Raw genomic sequence first — 13588 nt, forward strand, 5'->3', positions numbered from 1 at the left:
AATTTAATAAAAACATTGGAATAAGAAAGGATTAGGGAGGGTCGCAAGATGGCACTTATGGAGTGACTGTTTTAGGCTTCGCTCCAATTCTTTTACTTTTTTCTACCTACAAACACCCGCTAATTGACCTGTTTATACTTATTCTAAAGGATACTTATGAAATCTTTTTCAACTGTTTGAATCATCTTCAACTCGTTAAAATGTCTAAACCACGAGAACCTAAGGAATCGAAACAGACGAAAGAACCATTAACTTTGGAAGCAATGGCAAAACTTATGGACGAGAGACTTGAAAAAGCTGGAGAATAAATTAACCCCAGAGCTTTCTGCACTCGATGAAATTTTAAAGACAGTCAATGAAAAACTTCAATCACTTGCACTGGATTTACAACAACAAGCAGCAAGAATTTTAGTTCTTGAAGATGCCGCTCGCCAGAGAGATCGCAAAATTGAAACTCTGCAACAACAGCAAGCTTCGACTTCTCAACTGCTGGATCGTTATAAATCTAAAATCACTGATCTTGAAAATTGGTCTCGAAGACAAAATCTCGAGATAATTGGGCTTCCAGGAAATTTTGAGAACGGTGATTTGACTGTATTTTTCTCTAAATTTTTAATGGACATCTTCGGCTCAGAAGTACTGGATACCCCTCCAATAATCGACTGTGCACATTGCATTTCTCATTTCAACCAGCTTCAGGTACAAAACCACGACCAGTGATCCTCCAGATTTATTATCCTCATACCAAAAAACATTTGATTCAGGCTGCCTGGAAAAAGGGTATGATCAGCTTTAAAAATTTTAAATTTCGTATTCTGGAAGACTATAGTCCCGAAGTTATAAGGGCAAGAATGGCTTTTAAATCGGTTATGTCAGAAATTCATCAGAAAGGCTACAAACAAGCGCTGTTATTTCCAGCACAATTGAGAGTTACTCTCCAAGATGGGACTTATCGGCTGTTCAAATCTCCAGCAGATGCTTAAAGATTCCTTGAAGAATAGTACTTTTTTTTTACTACGAGCTGACTAATGTATTGTAACTTTACTATTTGTATTAAATTTTCTTTTCTTTTCTTCATGCTAACAATTAGCCTATAGATTTGGATCTTTTATAATTTGATGATTTTTGTGTGATGGCTAATAGTGTATTTCTTACACATGGTAAAGGTCCGTTTTTTTTTGGTTTAACCTGAGTTTGTTCTTTTTATATTATTATTTTGTTAGTTTTGAAAGTAACTCATTAGGTTCTTCTTTTAAGTTCATATACATTTAAAAAATATTTTTAACGCTTAACTTTGCTAAGATGTTGTTTCTTTTCCCCAAAAGACCTTAGTGCTTGGATACGTCACATCCGTTTGGATGTGTCTGAATAAGTTTAAGGACTTTCTTTTAAAATAGTAATACAATATTATCCATTTATGGGTTTTAATGTTTTAGTTTTTTTTTCTTTTAATCCTTTTGTTTTATATATATAACGCTAATTTTATAGTTTAATCTTTGTTATATTAACCCTTTCTTAAAATATGGGTGGTTTGTATCTTTTTTTTACTTTTTTGTTTGAGTTGCCATCTTGAGACATGGGGGTAAAATTAGTTTTAGATTGCCTGCTTGCCTCTTTTTGGCTTTTTTCCTGGGGTTTTGAGGGTGGAGGGAGGGGGACTTTTCTTTTTGCTTGCTTCATGCTTAGTTTTACTTCATGGGCTGACTCGAAACTACAAAAATGATTATAGTGTCATGACTTCTGGTTCCTCCTTGAACTTACTTCCCTTTTCCGGATTCATGAGGTCATCTTTTGTTTAACCTTATATGTTAATTGTAATAAATATTGGTAATATGGATAAGATAATTAATTTTGTTTCTTGGAATACTGATGGTTTAAATAATCCGATCAAACGGAAAAAAGTATTCAAAGTATTCCACAGAATGAATGCTAATATTATCTTTGTACAAGAGACTCATGTGAGGACGGTAGATAGTCAACATTTTTTTAGGTTTTGGAAAGGTCAACAGTATCACTCAAATTCCCAAGCCAAAGTAAGAGGCGTTTCCAATTTTATAGATTCTTCAACCTCTTTTATACACTACGAAACAATTTCGGACCCACAAGGTAGATTTTTGCTTATTACTGGTTCACTTTTTAAATCAAAAAGTTGTTTTAGTTAATGTTTATGCTCCAGATACTGATTGTCCTGAATTTTTTGTGTTTATTTACATCCTTTCCTAATTTGAATCAGTACATACTGATAATGGGTGGGGATTTTAACTGTTGCTTAAACCCTTCGATGGATAGATCTAAGCCCACCCAAGCTCTTCCGAATAAATCGGCCTCTCTTATTAATTCCTTTATGGTTGATTCTGGAATCTCCGAAATTTGGCGTTTTTTACACCCCAATGACAAAGATTTTTCATACTTTTCCCATGTTTATCATAATTATTCAAGAATTGACTACTTCTTTATTGATCATCATTTACTTACAGATGTTATTGATTGTAAATATGATTCTATTACCATTTCTGATCATGCACCTTTGAAGCTATCTATTAAGACAATGGATTCATCTTCTAATGCTAAATCTTGGAGGTTCAACTCTATTTTATTGCAGGACCCAGACTTTCTTAATTTTATTAAACAACAAATTGATCTGTTTTTCTCAACAAATTTTACAGAAGAGATCTCTAGTGGAACATTATGGGACACCTTTAAAGCATTTATTCGTGGACAGATTATTTCATACTCTGCTGGAGTTAAGAAACAAACTAATTTGGAAATATTAATATTGGTTGATAAAATTAAAGCAATTGATAACATTTATTCAGTGACCCCTAGCAAAGAACTTTATAAAGAAAGAGTTGAATTTCTGTTATTATCGTCTTTGATTGAAAATCAGTTAATTAAATCTAGAACCCAGTTTTATGTACATAGAGATAAATCTTGCAAATTATTAGCCAATCAATTGAAAATTGCTTCGGTTAAACGACAAATTACTAAGATTCGTAAACGAGATTGATCATAAAGAGATAAATAAAGCCTTTCAAAATTTTTATAATTCTTTATATCAATCAGAATTTGTTGAGGATTCTTCTATAATGGATGAATTTTTAAGAAAATTGAATATCTCGAAATTAACAACAGAATATAGTGTACTTCTAGACGCACCTATTACGGAAACCAAAATAAAAGAGGCTATTTTTTTTAATGAATTCAGGTAAAGCCCCCGGTCCGGATGGTTATACTGCAGAATTTTTAAAATCCTTTTCCTCTATACTCTCTCCTTGGCTTTGTAAACTTTTTAAAGATGTGTTAACTGTAGGTAAATTGCCACAATCTTTTTATGATGCCTCTATTTCTCTAATTCTTAAAAAAGATAAAGACCCCACTGAATCAATGGATCAAGCCACTGAATGTGCATCCTATCGGCCTATATCTTTGCTGAATATGGACTTTAAGGTTTTTAGTAAAATTTTGGCCACTAGATTAGAAAATATATTACCTTGAATTATCTCTGAAGATCAGACTGGATTTATTAATAATCGTTATTCATCTTTTAACATCAGAAAATTGATTAATATTTATATTCCTTCATCCAAAATACCAGAATGTGTCATTTCTTCAGATGCTAAAAAAGCACTTGATAGAGTTGAATGGCCGTATTTATTTAATATGTTGTAGCATTTTAATTTTAGTTCGAAATTTATATCATGGATTAAGTTAATATATTATAAACCTTTGGCTTCAGTTTTCACCAATAATCAAAGATCTCCTTTTTTTCAGTTATTCCGTGGTACGAGGCAAGGCTGTCCTTTAAGTCCTTAACATTTGACATTGTTTTGGAACCTTTAGCTATTGCCATTCGTGAATCACCTAATATTTTGGGTATTACCCTTGGGGAATGGACTTACAAGTTATCATATATGCTGATGATTTGTTACTATACATATCTGACCCTGAGAGATCTATTCCTGCTATCTCGTCCTTGCTTGCTCAGTTTAGTAGCTTTTCTGGTTATGAACTGAATTTTAATAAGAGTGAATTATTTCCATTAAATATGCAAGTTCCAATTTATAAACACTTACCATTTAAAGTTGTCACAGATCACTTTACTTATTTCGGTATTAAAATTACCAAGAAACAAGGGTTTATTTAAAGTTAATTTTTTACCTTTAATTGACCAAATTAAGCAACTTGTTACCAGGTGGTCCCCATTATCTTTGTCATTGGTTGGTTGAATTAATGCTATTAAGATGATAGTGTTACCCAAAATTTTATATTTATTCCAAGCATTACCAATTTTTATTCCTAAATCTTTTTTTTGATATTATTGACTCTAAAATATCTTCATATCTGCGGCAGAATAAAAATCTTAGACGAAGTAAAAAATATTTACAGATGCCTAAGAAGGAGGGTGGTTTGGCTTTGCCAAACCTGAGATTTTACTATTGGGCAGTCAATATTTGATATTTAATATTCTGGACACAAGAATTGATTATAGCATCCTGCCCAGAATGAGTAAATTTGGAATGTAAATCTGTACAAGACTTTTCATTGTTTTCAATTTTAGGATCTTCACTTCCTTTTTCTTTATCTAAATTGAATAATCAAACAACTAATCCCATACAATGCGAATATGGTTTCAATTTTGTAAATTTTTTGGCTTGGATAAGTTTATCTTATCAAGCCCCATTATATCTAACTTTTTTTTCGACCCTCTTTTATGGATCAAGCCTTTGTATTATGGAAAACAAAAGGTATAACATGTTTTCGTGATCTATTTTTAGATAATAGTTTTATGTCCTTTGAACAGCTATCTAATAAATATTATTTACCTAAAACTTATTTTTTTAGATATTTGCAAGTTAGAAATTTCTTGAATAATATGTTACAGTCTTTTCCGAAGTTATGTCCAATGGACATTACAGAAAAAATTCTTAGCTCTGAATCCTTACCAGAAGGGTTTAGTAGCCACCATTTATAATATGATCATGAAAATACAGCCAGAAGTATCAGAAAAAATTAAGAAGGAATGGGAAAAGTAACTTCATTGTCTTATACCCAATGAGCAGTGGGAGAAAATTTAACAGTTAGTCAATTCCTCTTCTATTTGTGCTAAACATGCCCTAATACAATTTAAGGTTGTACATAGGGCTCATATGTCCAAGGATAAACTTGCTCGATTTTACTCTCATGTTAATCCAACCTGTGACAGATGTCATTCTGAAGTAGCTTCATTGACCCACATGTTTTGGTCTTGCCCTTGTTTGCAAAATTATTGGAAAGATATTTTCGGTACAATTTCAACAGTTCTGAATGTCAAATTGCAACTACATCCTATTACTGCAATTTTTGGTTTACCAATGGTGGATAATATTTGTTTATCCCCCTCAGCTCGACGGATGATTGCATTTGTTACATTAATGGCTAGAAGAGCTATCCTATTGAACTGGAAAGAAATTAATCCTCCAACTATATTTCAGTGGTTTTCTCAAACTATCTCGTTTGAGCTTAAAAAAAATTAGAAATATTGTCTTTGATTCTTCAGTTAAATTTGAAGAAACTTGGAAACCATTTATCCAACATTTTCATATCAGTTAAACTGACTTTTCCTAAACCCTGCTTCTATTATCCTTAATTATTTGGATGGAGGTGCGGAATTATTGACGCTACTGTGTATATTTGACATAATGCAATGGCCCATGTTGGTTAGGTGTTTTTTTTTGGGGGGGTTTTTTTCCTTCTTATTTACTCCCTTTTTTCGTAATTACTATGAGTTTGGGAGGTTTTTATATATGGATTATCATCTATATGAATGTATACTTAACCTATTAATTATGTACTTTCAAACTCACTGTATTCATGTTTCATTTATGTTTGTTTAAAATTAATAAAAAGATTTAAAAAGAAAAGAAAGCATTAATGGCAAGACTCTTGGCAGTGTAGAAGACCAGAGGGATCTAGGGGTCCGAGTCCATCACTCAAAGCTACTGCGCAGGTTAACTCTGTGGTTAAGAAAGCATACGGAGCATTGGCCTACATCAATTGTGGGATTGAGTTTAAGAGCTAAGAGGTAATGTTGCAGCTATATAGGACCCTGGTCAGATCCCACTTGGGCGTACTGTGCTCAGTTCTGATCACCTCACTACAGCAAGGACGTAAAAACCATTGAAAGGGTGCAGAAGAGATTTACGAGGATGTTGCCTGGATTGGGGAGCATGCCTTATAGGTTGAGTGAATTTGGCTTTTTCTCCTTGGAGTGATGGAAGATGAAATGTCACCTGATAGAGGTGTACAAGATAATGAGAGGCATTGATCATGTGGATAGTCAGAGGCTTTTTCCCCAGGGCTGAAATGGCTAACACAAGAGGGCATAGTTTTAAGGTGCTTGGAAGTAGGTACAGAGGAGAGAAAAATGTAGAGAGTGGTGAGTGCGTAGAATGGGCTGCCGGCAGCAGTGGTGGAGATGGAAACGATAGGGTCTTTAAGAGTCTCCTGGATGGATACATGGAGCTTAGAAAAATAGAGAACTATGGCTAAGCCTAGGTAGTTCTAAGGTAAGGACGTTCAGCATAGCGTTGGGGCCGAAGGGCTTGTACTGTGCTGTAGGCTTTCTATCAACAGGTTTTAAAGATTAGAGTTTGTTAACCTACAATATACTCAAAATTATAGAAGTCTCTTGCATGATATTTGCATACCTGGGCTTGCCATTTTCTCCAGAAACCACCTGCTCCACGGAAGGTAGGGACTCCACTCTCAGCACTAGCTCCTGCACCTGTAATTATTGTTATATGCTTGGCTTTTGCAAAGATTTCCCGAAATTCAGCCAAATCTAAAACAAACCAGAAACAAAAACCCTCAATACACTTTGATTACTATCCAACAAAAATATTACAGTTAATTTCACAAATCTGCATTGATCAAATGCTGTAGATTAAATATTGAGATCTAGGTTTGCTTTCTAAATGTTTTTAGACTAAGCTGCTGACATGTTTTCAGTGGCAGAGGTTATCAATAGCAGTTGGAAAAGATGTAAATCTAACAGCAAAAGACTTCCTTATAATTGTCACTTTATGTTTATGGAGTACCCAGTCAAATGGATTAGACTCATTGGCTCACAATCTCTTGAATCTCTTCAAGACATCAAAAATTCAATTTCAGATTCATTTATTAATCACATGTACATCAAAACCTACAGTGAAATGCAACATTTGTGTGAACAAACCAAAGGAAACTAAGGACGTGCAATAATCACCACATAACTCAGTCTGAGCTACGACCTCGATACAGACCATAGCTTGGAGCGATTGTGACTGTTACTCCAAAATATTAAAAGAAAATCTATATATTTTTCGGAACATTATTACTCATGTTTGGAAACAGCAGACTTACAATCCTTCAACTGAAATGACTTGAGGGGAAACAAAAAAGAACTGAACTTTAGGGAATACAATTACTAAGAAAAGTTGAATGGATTGGGAGAGCAATAATTTCATTTCAAAGGGAAGAGAAGTGTTTAAACTGGTCATAATTATCAGAAATACCAATAGCCAGAGTTAAACATTATGGAAACAAACCTTCAGCCCAACAAGTCCACACAACAAAGTGGCCCATCCAAGGTAGTCCCATTTGACCATGTTTGGCCTATGACCTTCGAATCTTTTTCAATCCACTGCACTCAGGCTAAGTTCTTAACACTTAGAAGAGCGGGTTCTCGCTCTTGGAATTCACAGAGTGGCCTGGAGCTTCGGGATATTGAAGCAACTTGGAATATTTGCCCTGAGGCTGACCCAATTCCTCGCCAATGATGTCGACAACTGAAGCGTCACGAGAGATCTAAACACTGAGACGGTCTTTGCACTCAAGCGATCTCTCTCTCAAAGGTGAGAGACAGCTTGCTGATTCTTAAGTCAGGGAAACTTGAGCAAGCAACAAAATGAAATAGCAAGCTGTTGGCCTCCCCTCTCACTGTGGCAGGAGCAATATCTCTCTCTCCCTCATTAGAGAGAGAGAGAGGGCAGTTGTTTTGGATGGTCTCTAGATCATGGTCTCTGGGGGCTTGCTATCGTTTGCATGGTGGGTGGTGGGGCAGCTGATACTTTTTGCTGGAACAAGTGGGGGAGGGGGAGGGTTGATGACTTGCTGCTGCCGGGGTGGGGGGTGGGGAGGCTTTGGGGTTCTAACACTTTTCCTGTCATTCACTCTTTGTCTTTTTCCTCTCTGTTTTGTGGATGTCTGCTAAGAGAAAGGATGTCAGGTATACTGTAATAAATTCCGACATTAAATTGAACCATTCAACCATCCTGTAAATCTTTTCTGCTCTCTTGCCTATTTAACAACATCTAGCAGGGTAATCAAAACTGAATACAGTAGCCCGTGATCAGCGTCGTATGCAACTGTACCTCCCAACTTTTATACTCAATACCCTGACTTATGGAGACCAGTGCGTGTGTGAAAGGCCTTCTTCAACACCTGGTCTAACTTTGACTCCACATTCATGAACTGTGCACTTGTACTTCAAGGCCTTTCTGTTCTACAACACACCTTAGTCCTCTGCATTCGCTGTGAAAGTCCCACCCTGGATTTGCCTTTTCAAAACGAAACACCTTGCACTTATCCAAATAAAATTCCATTTCACGTGTTCAGCTGATCAAGAACCCCAGCCCCTGCAATTTTTTACATCACCCTCATTGTCCACTACACCAACTATTTTAGTGCCAAAATTTCTGCAAGGAATAATTTGAATAAGGAATTTAGGAAAAAGCTATTTTCTCAGAATACGGAATGCAGCAGTTGTCAATCACACAGATGTTTTTAAAGGAAAGCTGGTTAAGTATGTATGAAAGATCAGAAAATTGTATTTCAGGAAGAGTGGAACACTTCAGCGATTATTACTGGTTGTAAGCTCTTAAGTTTAAAGGTCTGCTTGAAATTTAAATATTTATGAGATAAATTACTCAGAAATTAGAATAATGATGGCATATTTAAGATTCAGAACTTTTCTCTAACACTGATGCACAATAAAATTAAATCAAGACTTGTCTAATCATGGGATTTGATAAGACATTGACTATCCAAATTGGTAGATTGGCTTTATTATCACATCTACTGCAGTATATCATTCAGAGAAATTCATTACAACAGTGCATTGAGGTAAACAATAACAGTGCAGACACAGTTATATAGTAAGTGCAGTGCAGGTAGAGAATAAAGTCTACAAGGTCTATAACCTTGTAGATGGTGGAGGTCAAGAGCTCATCTTATTGTACAAGTAACCAACCGATCTTATACCAATAGGATAGATACTGTCCTTCATCCTAACAGTACATAAGAGGCTTTTGCATCTTTTGCCTTATGGGAGGGGAGAGGAGAGAGAACACCTAGGGTGGGTAGGTTTATTAATTACGTTGGCTCCTTTATCAAGACAGTAAGAAATGCAGACAGAGTCCTTGGTGGGGGAAGAACATAGACAGAACATAGAACAATACAGCATGGTACAGGCCCTTCGGCCCACAATGTCGTGCCAACCCTTAAACCTATATAATCCCCCACCTTAAATTCCTCCATATACCTGTCTAGTAGTCTCTTGAATTTCACTAGCGTATCTGCCTCCACCAGTGACCCAGGTAGTGCATTCCACGCACCAACCACTCTGAGTAAAAATCCTTCCTCTAATATCCTTCTTGAACTTTCCACTCCTTACCTTAAAGCCATGTCCTCTTGTATTGAGCAGTGGTGCCCTGGGGAAGAGACGCTGGCTGTCCACTCTATCTATTCCTCTTAATATCTTATATACCTCTATCAGGTCTCCTCTCATCCTCCTCTCCAGAGAGTAAAGCCCTAGCTCCCTTAATCTCTGATCATAATGCATACTCTCCAAACCAGGCTGCAACCTGGTAAAATCTCCTCTGTACCATTTCCAATGCTTCCACATCCTTCCTATAGTGAGGCGACCAGAACTGGACACATTACTCCAAGTGTGGCCTAACCAGAATTTTATAGAGCTGCATCATTACCCCACAACTCTTAAATTCTATCCCTCGACTTATGAAAGCTAACACTCCATAAGCTTTCTTAACTACCCTATCTACCTGTGAGGCAACTTTCAGGGATCTGTGGACATGTACCCCCAGATCCCTCTGCTCCTCCACACTTCCAAGTATCCTGCCATTTACTTTGTACTCTGCCTTGGAGTTTGTCCTTCCAAAGTGTACCACCTCACACTTGAGGAAGGTTGATTAGTTTGATGTACTGAACTATCTCAACAACTCTGCAGTTGTCTGTAGTCAACGACAAAGCAGTTTCCAAACCAAGCCATGCTGCATTGGGATAGGATGCTCTCTACAGTGCATTGATGAGGGCCAAACGGGACATGCCAAATTTCTTTAGCCTGAGGAAGTAGAGGCACTGTTGAGCTTTATTGGCTGTGGCATTAATGTAGTTGAATAAGGACAAGCTATTAGTAACGTTCACCTCGAGCATCTTGAAGCTGTTAATCCTCTTGACTTTAGCACCATTGCTTTAAATAAGCACATGTACACTGCTCCTTCTCACTGAAGTCAATGACTGGCTCGTTTGTTTTGCTAACATTGAGGGAAAGATTGCTGTCATGATACCACATCACTAGGCTCTACCTTTTTCCTGTGCACTGACTCATTATCACCTGAAACACAGCCCATTAACGTGACATCATCTACAAACTTGTAGACAGAGTTAGAGCAGAATCTGGCTATGCTGTTGTGAGTGTATAGGGAATACAGTAGAGGGCCAACGATGTAGTCTTGAGGGTATAATTGTAGCAGAGATGTTACTGCCCATCCTTGACTTCCTGACCAACAAACTGCAACTAGCTTTGATGGTTGGACTACACTGGTGAGGCTGAGAGGGGGATCTTGACGACTGGGCGTCTCAAGATCTCCAGACCTTCCGCCCAGGCTTGTGATGATCATCATCACCCACTGTCGTTTGAGACAGATAGATGCCAACCAACCAAACAGAGCCTTTTCTAAATCAGATCTACAAGAATGGTACCAATGATAAGAATTTCAATCAAATCACCAGAAACACAAGTTCACACTTTCTTATCTGAATCCTGGTCCCCACTAACCCAGTCACTTGAATTAGACACAACACAGCTGCAATTTAATTTCTTCAGCATTTTAATCACTTTATACCCAAATGTACATTTGTCTGAAGTTGAGTCCATTTAACTTCTGTGATTAAAACTTAAAATTACCATTGTAGCATCAATTTATAATGTTGTAACATTTTAGTACTTGATACCCAATCCCTATCCAACCAGAGCCCCATCCATCACATAAAAATTTGCAAGCAGGAATTATTATTGGCTTCACAGTTTAATTATACTTTCTTCTTCTACAAAGTACCTACCTGAACTTGGGCGCATCATTTCAAGTTTAATTGTCTGCAGCTTGGAAGATTGCTTCAGGCAATGGGACACCTGTGAAACAAACCTCCTGGTGGTAAACTGAAGAAGAATCATTGCAATTATTGACAGGTTCTGCAAGAGAAATTGTTTTTTTAATATGCAGGAAGTTTCACATCCTCTTTGTCCTAAAAAAAATGACAGAGATAGATTTCATTATGTCATAATTCACAACAGGAGACACTCTATACCTGGACTAATGTAGAACGTCTGTATAATTAGTGTGGCTTTACCAGATAACTACAATCACGAATAACAGAAGCATTTTACTGCAAATCCAGTAGAAGTTGGCACGGGTAAATGCCGTATTCAGTCCAAACAAGATGTCCATCTAAGCCAGTCCCATTTGCCAAGCTAGTGGTTAGTACAACGTAATTACTGTTTAGAGTGACGGAATTCAATCCCGTATGTCCTCTGTAATGAGTTTGTACGTGCTCCCCGTGTAATACGTGACTTTCCTCCCACTGTCCAAAGCCATAGCGGGTAGGTTAATTGGTCATTGTACATTGTCCGTGATTAGGTTACGGTTAAATTGGGGTTGCTTTAAAGAAAATGAAAAGTAAAATATTTCGCCCATATTCCTCCTTCCTATTCATGTACCTGCCCTTGCCACACACCAGTGTGTGTGTGTGTGGGAAGAGTTGCCCCTCCCTCAGGTTCCTATTAAATCTCTTTTCCCCTCTCGCCTTAAAGCCGCTTATGCCCTCTGGTTCATCATTTCTCAACCCTGGGACAGCACACTGGTGGTCAGCAGCATTCCCAGATAGAAGGCAATCTCAGCGTAGGCTTCTCACGGGAGAAGGACTTCATCAAGCCCACTGGCTGCAGGTGTACTGCCATGGCCACAGCCCAGTGATCCGGCCAGCACCGAGTTATTGACATGAAGGGACGATGGCAAAACGCTAGGATTCAAGGCCTCAGCGTACGTGTTGACGGTCACAGGTTCCAGACTGGGACGGGAGAAAATAGGCAGCCGAGCCCGAGGCCCCACAGCCTGCAACCCGAAACGTTCGCCCTTCGGCCGAGGTAAAGCTACGGACGAGCGCGTTCACCTGACCCCAAGCTTACCTGCTCTCAGAACTGGCAACAACAGCAGCTGTGACCGCCGACCCCAGCACGGCGGCTGGAGCAGGCGCCAGTGCCGGCTCAAGGCCAGCGCCCCCTGTAGCACCGGCGGTCCACTCCTCCCGCCGCAGCGCCTGGCACGTCCGTGCGGTGCTGACCGGTGTTTCGCACACAGAGTACACATGAAAGTCATGCAGAGAGACACTGCAGCCTAATAAATACACGCCAGGACAAAGGCACACACTAGAAAAATGCGGACTCTGCAGATGCTTGTATTTGCTGCACGGACTAGAAGCCTCCTGATCAAGGTTTTCGGCCCGAAACGCCGTCACTACCTCCTCCCATAGATGCCGTCTGGCCTGCTGAGTTCTGCCGGCATTTTCTGTTTCTAAGCCTTATTACAAATGCATTCCCCTCTACACCAGCACTTTACAAGGTCCCGGTGAAGGCCTGAGACGTGGCCTCTTTATGCTCTATACGCCCTGACCTGCCGAGTTCCTCCTGCATAACTCGGGATTTCCAAGATCAGCATATTCCAAAGCACACATTCCGTGACTTGCAGCACAACTGCAGTCTTTTGTTCCATGCTAACCCCTTTTCAGTTCGATTGCGGCAATTGGAATGGCGCTGGTGGTTTGTTGCTTGGAGAAGGGACAGAGAAAGAACGATTGAGAATTTAAGTGTTGGAAGAAAGTGGATTGTTGGGTGAGGTGGTCGCAATGGGATTATGAAAGGGGAGACAGTCCAAGGACGGGAAAGATCGAAATTGCGAGAAGTTAGTGTGAACAGGAGGTTGTAGGCATAGGAGTATCAAGTCCTTCATTATTGCGTGCGAGTGCTGGACGCTGATGTGTATACAGGGACGTTTTGTTTTTATGCGTTAATGTCGATGCAACAGAGCCCATTCTCCAGTTGTCTATGGCCCTTGTCACTGATCAACTGCCCACTCTCTCAAACCTATGTGGTAGCTGTTGTGCAACAGCTAATTCATATTAAAATAAACCTACTCCACAGTATGAAGTCTGGGATTTGGAACATAAGGACAATACCAATCGTCAGTACAGAGGAGATTTACTAGAATGTTACCTG

At 38.5% G+C, this 13588-nt stretch overlaps 1 protein-coding gene across 3 annotated transcripts in view; it reads right to left on the reverse strand.

Moving 5' to 3' along the window:
* Positions 1-12707, reverse strand: part of sirt5 (sirtuin 5) — a 34477-nt gene extending 21770 nt beyond the window's left edge. The window contains exons 1-3 of one of the 3 annotated variants that reach the window (XM_059945570.1): positions 12503-12707; positions 11380-11562; positions 6687-6820 (exon numbers count right to left, since the gene is read on the reverse strand). In XM_059945570.1, coding sequence (XP_059801553.1) covers positions 6687-6820; positions 11380-11562; positions 12503-12692 — 507 coding nt within the window. In that variant the 5' untranslated portion in view covers positions 12693-12707. Of the gene's footprint in view, positions 1-6686; positions 6821-11379; positions 11563-12314; positions 12483-12502 lie in introns of those variants that run through there. The other 2 variants (XM_059945571.1, XM_059945572.1) reach the window with 2 other exon arrangements.
* Between the last annotated feature and the right edge of the window lie 881 nt (positions 12708-13588).

The sequence above is a fragment of the Hypanus sabinus genome, chromosome 20 (assembly GCF_030144855.1).
Source record: "Hypanus sabinus isolate sHypSab1 chromosome 20, sHypSab1.hap1, whole genome shotgun sequence".
NCBI classification, from domain to species: Eukaryota; Metazoa; Chordata; class Chondrichthyes; order Myliobatiformes; family Dasyatidae; genus Hypanus; species Hypanus sabinus.